Source organism: Symphodus melops (assembly GCF_947650265.1).
Source record: "Symphodus melops genome assembly, chromosome: 9".
NCBI lineage: Eukaryota > Metazoa > Chordata > Actinopteri > Labriformes > Labridae > Symphodus > Symphodus melops.
Window position 1 is genome coordinate 7061854 of NC_136699.1, and position 13561 is coordinate 7075414.

General features: G+C 36.9%; 1 protein-coding gene across 2 annotated transcripts; it reads left to right on the forward strand.

Moving 5' to 3' along the window:
- Window positions 1–2151: 2151 nt before the first annotated feature.
- ube2d2l (ubiquitin-conjugating enzyme E2D 2, like) lies at window positions 2152–12702 on the forward strand. Of its 2 annotated transcripts, XM_079353097.1 has the most exons (8): window positions 2152–2566; window positions 7458–7521; window positions 7664–7695; window positions 8600–8677; window positions 9299–9404; window positions 9512–9605; window positions 10443–10493; window positions 12107–12702. In XM_079353097.1, exons 1-7 carry the CDS (start codon window positions 2543–2545, stop codon window positions 10489–10491), a joined length of 447 nt encoding a protein of 148 aa, XP_079209223.1. In that variant the 5' UTR covers window positions 2152–2542; the 3' UTR covers window positions 10492–10493; window positions 12107–12702. The 2 variants fall into 2 exon arrangements, with proteins under 2 accessions (XP_079209223.1, XP_079209224.1); XM_079353098.1 differs by lacking the exon at window positions 10443–10493 and having other exon boundaries at window positions 2157–2566.
- Window positions 12703–13561: the final 859 nt, after the last annotated feature.

A 13561-nucleotide genomic window follows, 5' to 3' on the forward strand; every position in this document is an offset into this window, starting at 1 on the left:
TTTGTTCATTAGGCTGCAATGCTGGAACCCTTCTGTAATCGTCTAACCACTGTCTGATATACTATATGTGCTTCTGGGAACCTATGTTGATTTGGCCGTAAATCTGTTGAAACTAGCGGTTAGGGTTGAATTACTTCCAGGCAAGACTTTACCTTGCAGCCTTCACATCTGTGACGTAAAGGCCATCAATTCTGTGCATCATCCCAGGGTAGTGCTCGATCATCTGTTGAGTCTCAGATCAGTTCACCAACAGAATTTAATCTAGATGTTGTTTAATGTTTAATCCAGAACAGATAAATCACAAGAATACCACCGATGAGAGCTGGTATGTTAATAGCACAGATAATGTTCCACCTGTCCACACAGACTGTTTCTCCTGTATACACCAAAGCCTGCTAATACCTAATGGGTCAATACAGCTCTGACTACAAATGTACTACAGACAGAAACCAGAGCAGTTCACATGCTGACAATCCAGACCCATATGTACAGATTCTAACTTTGTATGTAGAATCTGTAAATACAGATACATTAGGCTGAAATGCGCCTCAAAACCTTGAACTCTCTAGCTTGGAAGAATTGTGGAACGATTAAGGACATGGCTTTCTTTCTTCTCTCTTAAAGAAAGAAGAAAGTAAAGACTAAGTTGCATGACAAAGTTTATATCTAACTTGATTTTACGTTTTTGATTGTAAATTTGTCTCCGAAGCTATAATCACAAAACATATCCATTTTACGTAATGTTGCTTTAAACTAATTAAACCAACTGAACATAACACTTCAGTTAGGCACCACCTCTGAGAACAAATCACAAGGTAGAAAAAAGGGGTTTGGATGTTATTTCATTGATCGGTGGATCAGTTTGAATGTTTTTTTCTGTCGCAGATGTTTGATGTTTGGAGGGGGAAAGGTGCTATTAATAAGGAATGATTGTAATAGAGGCAGATACGGCATTGAGGATCATTTCCCATCCATCTATATGCAACTCTCAAATGTCTGTTAAAACCTATAATCATATGGAAATGCTATTATTGTGTTATGACTAAAAAGAATGTGAAACTGTCATTTTAAATCATGCATGTTTATTTTTTATTTGTTTAGTGTTTTCTAATTTTAAGGGCCATTATTTTCTGTTTCACTCCTCTGAAAACGTTTTAAACTTTGTCAGATAATCTTCATGAACTTCATTTAAAAATGTTTCTCTCTTCTTTTAAGTCGGGTAACATGAAGCCTAGGATCATATAAAAATAATTACATGAGGCATTGTGGGAAAAAAGTCCAGTGTAAAACAAAATTATCTGTGTGTCCAAAAGATGATATTTATATCTTTGCCCTGCACTGTACAGTTCAACACCAGCTTTTTAATGGTTGCATTGGTTTTTTTTAAATAAAGTGTTTTTTATATTTAACATCTTGTTTGTGTTCTCCTTTTTTTCTGTTTAAGCCAAATGAAGTAAATAATTTATTAGTCAAAGTTGCTAGTGCAGAAATATGTACAAGTAATAACAGATTTTCAAGATTGCAACTAAACAAAATGTCTTACATGGAGTTTTAACCACCTTAGAGGTTAATTGAGATTTTCCTATACAGTTCTAGGATTGTAACTTTTTCAAGGTGTTTGCTGTTTAAGCCATAATCTTTTAAAATGTTCACAAGTTACATTTGAAAAATTACACATTTATACTTAAAATTGTAAAATTGTATTTTCGTAAAAAATTGACATTTTCTTTTAGAATTATTTTATTATGCTCTGTAAAGTGCGTATTTAAATACAGAGACAAGTCATATTATAAGATGCAAAACATTCAAGTTAATATAGGAAATATATATATTTCAAATGCATTTTATGAGCCAAATTTGCGGTTTTATTCGTAGAAAAACATGTATAGATTTCAACTCTTTTTTTTAATAGTTGCAATATTTCAAAAGAAAAACGCTTTATATAGGCAACGTTTTTGTTGCATCAGTACTTTGTTTAAATAACGTTTTTTTTAACAATAATAATTTTCTTTATGTTTAAAATATATTCGGCAAAACAAACTTTCCCCTCGTTTTCATATTTAACTTTTCTTTTATTATCCCTGCACAGTGGAACTACAAGTCGGTCGTGTTTCCTGCCACCATGTTGTTTTGGGGTGTTACTTTTTTTTTGTGCTTTGAAATCGAAGAGGAGTGAGACCTCCTGCTGCCGGTCCTCTGACAGCTGCTCTCTGTGTAACGGAAGACATTTTAGAGCCGTTGCGGTCGGTCCCGTCCGTTATTCGAGTGTCAGCCTGAAGTCCGGGCTGACCTACCGAGAAGTCAGCCACCACACGGAGCTATAATCTACGAAAAGACTTGATTTAAGAAAAAAACGGTTGAAGTTTAACCGGCGTATGTGTTGCACAGCTAACTAGTTGAACGCCTCGAGCTCATCACAAAAGCTAGCAAAGTCCTAGATGCTAGTTAGTTAGCGTCACCTAGCTGGCCTGCCCTCCTCCTCCTCTTCCTCCTCCTCCTCCTTCTCCTCCTCCTCGACAGCCGGTCCCGTTACGCCGACACAATGGCTTTAAAACGAATCAGCAAGGTAACGAATCTCTATAATTTTTAAACATGTAATGACAACCGAAGTTTAAGGTTTTGTCGGTTATTATAACTAATGTTAGCCACAGCCTGACGACTAGCAGCGTTAGCTTCACAGTGAAGCAGCTGCTTCGGCTGACACAACGTTTGACACAAAATAACCTTTAAATATCCGTTGAGGTTTGATTTACAGGTTTAGTTTGGTTTGAAGGTAATAGCTGTGTTGCCTGTAAATGTTCAATTTCTGTCTTTCTGTCATGCTCCCCGTCCTCTCCCGTGTAGAGTCTGCACAATAAAACAATGGCTGAGTTTACTGACGTTAGCTTTAGCCTGTTTGTCAGGCCTTTAACCCAACTGTTGTGTAGTTTATTTATGACCTAGGCATCTTTAAATAACTCTGAGACCTGCAGTTTGTTTACCAACACATGTTCACTCCATGTTTTCACTCTCGGGTGTTTTCATCTCGAACTGTCTACTAGTTCACATTGATTTCCTTTTATTTCCATTAAATACTTAAGGTTCATTCAGTGTGATTTTACATTAGGGTCAAATACACAGGGTTTTTTGTTCCATTAAAATCAAACTGTTGTGATTCTGTCTGTAGTTTTATTCACTTAGATTTGTACATAAAAAACCCCAAAACATTTCTGCACATAACCTTTGTTGAGTTTGCTATAATTTTCCAGAGAACGTGTGTTTTAATAACATCTCATAGCAGAGGAGGTAAACACTCATTTCATTCAAGGAGAGATTTGATGGAAAAAGTAAATGTTCACATCTTTCTTTACATTTCACAATGAACACATTGATTTATCTGAAATATACCAAATATCTAAATACGTAACTTTAGTGTTTTGCACTTTTTTATAGGTTTAAAAAGGGGTTTTCATCGTCCAGATGACATTTTGAAAAAGTACGTTTGAAGAATAGTACTTATTAAGAATAATTAGTCACAATTATTTTTCTTGCCCATAATTTTAATAATACAATTATTTGTTTTGACATATATATATATATATATATATATATATATATATATATATATATATATTAATTTAATTAACAGGTAAGAGTTCAAAACAAGTAGCTGTCAGGTTTTTTTTTTTTTTTTAGATTGCCCTCCTATTTAAAAAAAACATATTATACAATCATTTTGATAAAAGAGCTGTACAGGTTGTGCAAAATTTTATCTAGAGAAATTGCAAAATAAGTAGTTCCCTTATTGATGTTTTGCCATCTTTCCAGTTTACAGAACCATTATCGAAGCATAAGAGTCTTTGTCAGATTTTGTTCACAAAGTTCATTGAAGTTTTGTGTTGCTAAAGTTATCTCTAGAATTCCATTTTATTTTATTTTTTATTTTTATAAATATTACAATGTAGCCTAGTGCAATGTCCAGAAACTACAATCCAGATGTACAAAAACTTGTTTGTTTTCTGACCACTTCAGAAGTTACATCATCATGGTTTTGATCAGATTATCAGCCGTAGCAACTATTGTGTTGGGGAAATAAAACTGTCCCCACTGATCGTGGTATAAATCATATTTTTATGAATAAGTTGAAAATAATTGTCTGTCCTCACCATGCAGCCTTTTAGTGAGTAATGTTCAAGGCTAATGACAACTACATTTAAAAAATTTAGTGATTTAACAAAAACATTGTGTTTTATTCAATGTATCCAGACAGCTGTTTGATATCCAGAGTAGTAGTAGGTTTTAAATTGACAAGCCAAAACTACATTACAAAACCCATTTTTACTAAGTTTCATTTACACTGTGGTTAATAGTTATGATGGGTAAAAAAAGAGGAAGCTGTAGATTTGAGTTTTCCAGGTTGTGTGTTAATTGTAACTGAAAATGATATTTAGTTAAATGTCACCAATAACAGCTGGGAGGTTAGTGTCTACCCCCCCCCCCCAGCTGCTTCTGTCACAGTCTCTCTCTGAATTCCTGCCTGTTTTCTCGCCTCCTAAACTCAGCCAAACCTGAAAGATGAGCCGTGCAGAGCCTGTATGTCACATGCCAACACACACACATACACGCACGCACACACTCGGCCCAGTTTGGCTGCAGGGAGACCTGCAACACAAACCTGTGGTTCTATAAGCAGCACTGCTATATCTTGATCTCTCTAACTCTGCTGTCCAGACTCAAAATAGATCTTTTGCTTACACATCAGTGCTGACTGTGTGTCTCATTCTGTTTCTGATGCTGCGTACAAGTCTCACCTACACAAAGGCTGGCCTCCAAAATGAAAGTCTGCTGACCATTTATTTTGAAGGCCAGCTTTTGTGTAGCTGAGATGTCTGTCTTTGGACTAATGTAGAAATTTGGTTTTATTAATAAAAATTATTTTTATTCTTAATCTCATAAATGTTAAAAAAAAAAAGGTGAGGCCTGAAATGTACAACATGCAGAATAAACACAATTCTTGATTCATAAGTGACTTGTGTAGTGACTTCCTCATTTTTCATCAACAGAGGTTGCCAATTGGTGACACCCCAAGGACACTGTACTGTTCTTTGAACAAATGTAGTGTTATCTCAGCAAAGACAGAAAACAATCTTGTTGTTGATCCTTGCTTGCTTGTCACATAGGAGGCTTCAGAGAGCAGGAAGCTGTCCATATAGAGCTTGAATCTAGCCTTAAACAAATTCAGTTTGACAGTCCTATTTCTGGTCACAGGTCAAAACAATGACTAGATTTAGAGTTAGCAGCCACTCAATTGTGAAATCTTTAACATAAACAGGATTACAAGATTACAACATTTCCCAGCAGCAGGACAAACCTACAAGTAAACAAGGTCAGGTTTACACATACTGTGTATTACTGATAAAAAACAGTACTCTAAGTCACCATCCGAACTTGGGCATGTCTCTTCGCGGCTAGATGAAAAAATGTACCCGCCAAACATATTTTTTACCAACCGAAAATTGTTTTTGTCGCACACAGATCTGTTAAAGGCCATTTAACTGAGAAGGCATTATGTCCTGTTCAGATTTAAGTCACAGCTGGAATAATTGTATCAGATCAGGACATTGAGAAATTTAAAAAACACATTTGCTTGTCTTTATCTTTTGAATAGGTAGTTCTCAAAGAGGACGTTGCTATCGTTATGTTAGCTGCAGACACGGTGAGACTGAGCAGAAAAAAAGTCGAATCCAGCGTTTGACCCAATGTGGCGCATAACCTTCTGAAATGTACTCACCAAATGGAAAATCTACCCGCATTTGGCGCTTGTTGGGTGTTAATTTTGGTCCCTGCTCTAAGGATTGTGTCTGAGCTGATCTGATGGGGACAAAGCCTTATTCAAAGTTTTGATTCAGTGCCTGCTAACGTGAAACCTGACCACATTGACCTCCTCAGTTAGTCGGTCGACTATTTTCAAGCTCGGACATGTTGGATAAAAACTGCATCATACATTCAGACTGCACAAAGGTCAGAGAGAGACATGGCTTTTTTTTTTTTTTTTTAAATAATAAAAGTACACAACCGCAATGAGATTAGTAAGATCTCTGTTTATTATTCTGAAGCTCTCTCAGAAATGAACACGTCTGGACTTCTCGGCCTGCAGTATTCAGCTCTTGTTGCGCGACTTTTATGTTGTTGCACAAACTACTTCTGTAAAATCCTCTCACTTCCACTTCTTTGTTTTGTCCCACATTCAGCAGCTCAAAAAGAACTTCATCATTCACATTTTTCACTATCATTTTTTGATGATATTTACTTCTAAACTCAAAACGTGAATGAGATGCACCTTTATTCATCACACAGTAGATTGTGCAAAGAGCACCCAGTGCACACTTAAATAAAACAAAGAAGTCAAAGAAGGAGAGGAGCCAAAAACCGAGCTGAAACATGTAGTGTGTAAATTCAGTTAGAAGAAAAGCTCATTCATGCACACAATGAACATGTTAGTGCTCTAAATAGGTTCCATACATGAATGCACCTAACATCAGTGGTAAATACCATAGTATGATTATTGCATGAGATTTGTTTAATGTTGACTGGACTTTCTGTGTAATAAGAAATCTGAGCAGCAGAATAAATGAAGAAATCCATGTAAAGAGCTTTAAAACAAACTACAGAGTTATTAGTCACTCTTTCCCATTGGACCTCGTTCTCTAGTTTTGTCTATATATTTTGGGCTGTTTATGTTCTATTCATGGTTTGTTAAGTTGTTCTGAGATCCAATTTGTTCATTGAGGAAATCTCTTGTTGAATGGTGTATACGCCTGTCTTCACACACCCCTCCCGACAAAAAAAAGTTTCAGGTATTTACAGCTGGAAAGAAATGTTGAGAGGAAATAGTGCACAGATTAAAAGTTCTATTTCAGAACTCCTTCATCCGATCCTAAACTCAGTGAAGTCTATCAGAGTCGACTGATGGTTAAAGATTAGCTCTGCATTTTGGGTAGTCTCGTCAGCTCTACCCATACAGATTCATCACGACTGACAACTGATCTTATTGTAAGCTTCACATCTTGAATACTTTCAGCAGGTGTTTGTGATCGTTAGAAGATCAACTATGTGGCTGTTTCAGTCGGTGGGGAAGTTTTCTTCAGATAGTTCACTTTGTTCAGAGCTGCTGAAGGAAGTAGCATAGTGTGTCACAAACAGGAAACAGACCAACGGAACAAAATGCAAAACACAACCACAGCTGACACACCTGATGCACATCACAAAGGATTTGTTAAGAGAAAAAAAACAAAGAAAAAATGTCGAGACAGGAAAAGACTCAAAATGATCTAAAAGTTGTGACGTAACTTCTTATTTTGCTGACTACTTGGAATTCAACTTTTTGAATGGGATGCTTATCACAACACATTTCCTTTTATTGATTGTCCTCATTTTTCTAATTGTGAGCCCCCTCTGTCTTCTTCGTGTGCTTTCAGGAATTAACCGACCTGTCCAGAGATCCTCCGGCTCAGTGCTCTGCCGGGCCTGTCGGTGAAGACAGTAAGAGGATTTATTTCATCCAGCAACATAAACAAAGACACAAACAGACTGTCACCCTGTTTGTCTGTTTATTTATTTAGAACTGACACAAATGAAGGAGGATTTATTAACAATCTGTGTTTTTTTTTAATTTTTTTTATAGTGTTTCATTGGCAAGCTACTATTATGGGGCCGGTAAGTATCAAACTGCTCTCACATTGATGTCATTAAAACACTCGCACATTCAGAAGATGAATCCAGCCTGAATAGAAACAACAACCACAGTGATTATGGTCACCTGTAATCACACTGTAAGAAAGTCAGGCAAAAGACATCTGCACGACTTTTATTGTTATTTTAAAAATCGCACCAAATTCCTATTGCCGTGATCCTCCCAACACAGATCCCTTTTCACACTGGGCGAGAGTGAACCTTGAATCACAGAGATCAGTGTTTCCACAGGATCGACATCTTATTGACATTCACAGGATTGAAACAGATTTACTGATGTGCGATATGTTGTGAACACACGTCAATATGTTTGATACTTTAAAATACCAGGTTTACGTTAGATAGTCTCAATGTCCTCCCTCGCTCGCCCTCTCTCTCGTTTGAAAATACAACTCATTACATACTAAGTCATAACAACCTAATTAATAAAGGAGAACTAGAATTTATTTATTTATTTTATTTTATTTGTTTATTTGAGCAGTTGTAATTCTGCTCAAAAGGAGTGGGCCGAAGCAGAAGCTTATAAGTGCCCACCCCCAAAATCATTACAAAAAGAGTTTACATCAAAACAAAACAAAAGAATGATCACCCTTCCAGCGTGTCTCAACAACTCTTACAAAGAGTCCAGAAAGAATAATTTCGAGCAGAGCTGTCGGACTGCACAGTCAGTGAGCATGAATGATGCAGACGACACCATGTGGCCACAAGCAGGAAAGCAGCTTTCTCAGGAAAAGCTCAAAGAAGTTTATTCAAACCATCATTCAAATGTCCCGTAGTGTCTTGTTCAGTTAAGACTAAAGCAGTTTGTGTGTTGTCAGGAGTGATAACTGTTTCTAACCCGGCTCCTCTCTGTGTGTTACTGCTGCAGCCTGACAGTCCCTATCAGGGCGGAGTTTTTTTCCTGACTATTCATTTCCCTACAGATTATCCCTTCAAACCACCCAAGGTCAGTACTGATGAATTAACCTGAATGTTGTTTGTATTTCTTTTAGGTTAAAATAATCTGTCTTGTGTTTCACTGTGCTCATTTCAGCTCTTAAATAAAGATCTCTATTTAATTCTAGCTCACAGAGATCTTTTTTGCTTCATAGATGCTTTTCTTCTTGCTTTAGTTCTTCGTAGATCTTTCCTCTTCTTCTATTCTTTGTTGCTGTTTAGTGATTTTGGTTTGCCTCCTCTCTGTTTCTCATGTTATTGTCCTCTGAGTTCTCTTCCTGTCTAGTGTTCCCCACATGTTGTCCCAGACTTCAGTCAGCCGTGTTCGAGTTCTGTTCTCTTACACATTCAGGATTTTTTGTTTTGTTAGTCAAACTTTAAATGCTGGCGTTTGAAGTGCTGTATAAATAAGCTCATTAATTTACTGTACTCTGTCTCCCATGACCTGATGGTCTGATAAACGTCATTCAAATGTTGTCTCCTATCCTCGGGTTCCAGATAGATTTAGTCTTTAAACTGTTGCACTGTTTTTGGAAGTAAAGTAAGAAGCTCTAACATGTTGCGTGAACTTTGCCATAAACCAGTCATACGTCAGTAAAGTAGAGTTGATTTTGTGTTTGTCTTCCATCAGGTCGCCTTTACAACAAGAATTTATCACCCAAATATTAACAGTAATGGCAGCATCTGCTTGGATATATTGAGATCACAGTGGTCTCCAGCATTAACTATCTCTAAAGGTAAGACATAAACTGTGTGGTGGAAAAGAGAATTCAGAACGTTTGTGAAAATAAAGCTTGATGTATGTTGGAGTTCTTTAACAGTGGACCTTTTGTTCTCTCCACAGTCCTTTTGTCCATTTGTTCTCTGTTATGTGACCCGAACCCTGACGACCCGCTAGTGCCAGAGATCGCCCGCATCTACAAAACAGATCCCTCCAAGTGAGTTTGTTTGTATAATATAAAAACTACAAAACCCATAAAAAACATCTACAAAACAGACTCCACCAAGTGAGTTTGTTTGTATAATATAAAAACTACAAAACCCATAAAAAACATTATCTACAAAACAGAATCCACCAAGTTCATTACTTTAAAATGATAACTATCATATATTACAGAGAGGGAAATCTCAAAATAATAACACACTTAAAGTTGAAATTGACTAAAACCAACAGCTTTGTACAGAAGACGATTAGGGCCACTGACATTTTATTTCTAAATTTACTTTCTCAGAATTCAGTAAGTGAAAAGTCCATATGGGGGAAAAAAAAAAAAAATAATTCAGTGGCCCTAGTCGTTTTCCGTAATTAAGCGATTTTATGTCTTAAAAATAAAAACAGAAATTGGATCTATAGAGAGATCCTGAAATAACCGGGCTTTTTTTCTCTGATCCAAACGGGGCCCAATCTTTCCTTCGCCAGTGTTGGATTTTACACAAAATGTTTCTCAGATTAAAAGAGGATGAAATACTGGACCATCTTAGTTTACAGGACGATGTATGACCTTATTCTTTCTCATTATTTTATTCTTCGGGCTCTTTTTTTTTTTTTTTTGCTTCACTCTTAAAATCGCCTATTCTATATTTTTCACACCTTCATCTTCCGTCTTCTTCTTGAATTATTTTCTTTTTATCTGCTCCCGTTTCCTTCTTATTCTCCCTCCTTATCCTTTTTGTCTCTTTAACTTTAAACCATAAATAGTTTCCCATCACGCCTGTGCGTGAGCTGTAATCAAGGTTTCTAACCTCTGTGAACTTGTCCTGCCGGTTGGTCTCAGGTATAGCAGACTAGCCAGGGAGTGGACAGAGAAATATGCCATGCTGTGAGGGTAAGAGCTCAGCTGCCTGCCGGATGTTTCTGTCAGCAACATGTGGAAATCAAACTGAAGCACGTTGATGCAAAGCATGGCTCCAAATATGAAGTCACAGTCTGAGCTCCTGTGAAGAACTGCTGCTAGTTGATGTTGTAGTGTTTGACTAAAATTTACTTTGACAATCCTGACTGCTGTTCTGCAAAAAAAAAGGCACCAAATAGAGACTGTCTTTTACTGTGACTCGTGGGTAAACGCGTTTCTGAAGAGTTAAAAAAGAACCTTCACTGGGTTGCAGCTGCTCTGTAATGTAAGTCGGTAAAAAAAGGTGATCAAGTTTGAACATGCTTTATTATTTAGGGCAGAGTTTGCACTCTACTAACGTTCAAGGTGTTGAACCAGATGAGATGGCTCCAAAGTAAACCTTAGGCCTAGCTCCCAGAGGATGCAATGTCCTCTGGAAATACAGTTGTCATGGTGCTGGTTTTGAAGATTGGGATAACTTGGAGGAAGAGGAGGAGCTGAGGGGTTTACCAGCTTCAGCAGTGTGTTCACCATGATAGATTACTTTCCTCAGAAATGTATGATGATTTTGATTTTACCCGTGCTTCAGTTTTCCATGAGTGGAGATCATTTCACCTGTCCCATAATGAAAACTGTTACATTTCCTTCGGTTGTAGTTGAACATTTCACCTTTAGATGTCTCTATTGTTATGTCTTTTTGGAAACTAGAAGACACACGAGTCAACACTATAACCAACACTGTATTGACACATGTTTTGTTTAATTTGGACGTAATGCTCTGCTACTAAAGATGAGCCTTTCGTTTCGAAGGTAACCAAACAATGACACAACTCATGTTACAAGTTAACTAGTTTACATGGAGAGTTTCGTGTTGGCTTCACAACACAACTTAGACACAGGACAGTGGAATTTTACCCATGGACTCTACTCAAGTTCAAATAGAATATACCGTTAGTTGACATTATTTTCATTTGATTTAATGTTGTAGTCCAGTTCAAGTCTGTGACGCGTATTCAAATCTGGCACACATTAATGTGATTGTATTCATGGAGAACCCGTCCAACTACAAAGTGAAAAATCAAACAAGCTGACCACAAACATTGTCTTAAGAAAATGCACATCAATCCATTCAAAGCAGCAGTGAACATTATAAATATGTTGAGGGTTTAATGAATAAAAATAATTTAGTCAGGCCAGAGGAGATCAGGGTTTGGTTTGGAGTTGGAGCTGGCAGCAGTGGTGAGATAACATATTTAAACATGTCTGAAATAATCAAATCAGTAAATAACTTTGAATTCAGAGGCAGAGAACAGGTTTAGTGTGATTCAATAAAGGACCAGCAGATGAACTGAAATGAACTACAAACAATCACAAGGCGATAATTAAGTTTAGATTTTATAACCTTGATTTATAAAGGGCGAGTTGACGGAACGCTTCATCGTAAGTTAAACAGCAAACTAAACTCACCACAGTGACGTCTGATTCCTGATTGTTAAATGAGTGTTTTCAGCACTCAGCGTGTGTGCGTGTGTTTTCAGGCATGGCATGGTCCTGCTCTCTGTTCACCTGCTGACCCAGCTGACTCACCCGTGTGTTTGTCTGTGCAGGTACAGCAGGACAGCTCAGGAATGGACTCAGAAATACGCCATGTGATGGTCCTCACTGCTGGAACAAACTCTTTGATTTTCTCCTCCTCCTCATCAGCCAATAACAGCAATTTGTTCATGTTTGTTTGTCCTCCTCCTCACCTTGAAATGCTTTTAAATTCTTTATTTGCCCTTTTCCTGCTTTCTCAAAAGATGATAAATTAAACAAAATGAGGACAGAGGACTCTGAGCTGTGAATGTGCCAACTGCAAAAACACAAAAGAAAAAAAAAAACAGAGTGGACTCAGTCAGACTGAGCGGACGGAGAACTGTTACAATAAATAATGAGAATAATTTAATGCATGTCAGTGATTGGTTCATGTGCTGCTGAGATCTGTCCACTTTTTAAAGAAATTAAAAGACGACAGCTTTTTGGTTTTATTCAGTTTTTGTTGTTGTTTTTTGTTTTTAGACGAGAGAGCCGTTAGTTCATCCATCATCCACACACTGTTCTCCTCTTTTTGCACTGAAGATGAAACTCAAAGCTCTCAATGGCTGATTGATCAACTAATAGCTCTGTGATGTTTTCTTTTCTCAATAAAGTTGAACAAATTGCAGTTTCCCCTGTTCTGTTTGGTTCTCTCTTTTTTTTAATTTATTATTGTTGCTTCTTTGTATTTTGGTTTTAAGACTAAAGATCTTTTAATGCAGTGGTTCTTTAAGTGGGGGTCAGGAGATTCTTGCCAAAAAAAGAATTTAAATGATTTAAAACGTTGCATTTTACTAACAAAAGTAGTTAAAATAGTGAATTCAAATAAAACCACATCAAGTGAAATGAACTTTGTATAAGTACTTGAGGTCGAAGTTGGCACATGAAAATGAAGGGGTTTGTTTAATTATGTCCACTTAGTACTAAGAACATGGACAGTACTTATCAGTGTATTATTACTTTTATCTTGATACTGTTTGTTACATTGGCTCAGACTGAAGAGGACAGATTTAAGAAGAGTAACTGAGAATGAAGCACAGTACACAGAACATCCTGAGTTTATCACCGGAAAGCTGACGCAGTGAGTGGATTTCATAGTTCTCACCTTCCTGGTTTTTTAGAGCGAATGAAGTAAACAAAACCTCACAGCAGTTAAGACTAAGACTAACTGTTTCATTGGGGAAAAAAGAGTTAGCCTTGGGTACTTAAAATGATTATCACATGAGGAAGCATCCATGTACTTTGTTTATCTTTTAAGTTGGATTACCGAAACCAACACTGTTTCAATAAATGCACAGGGAAATAAATTATATTGCAATTAGCAATTAACCTTTCTGTAGCCAAACATTAGCCAATGTTTGCCAAACTTGCTTTAAAACATATATTAGCTAATAGGTAGCAGAATGCGAGCAGAGCTAAACTGTAGCCATAAGCTACTTAACACTGTAGCACTGTAACACTTCACGCTTTCTTTGCAAATTTGCTCA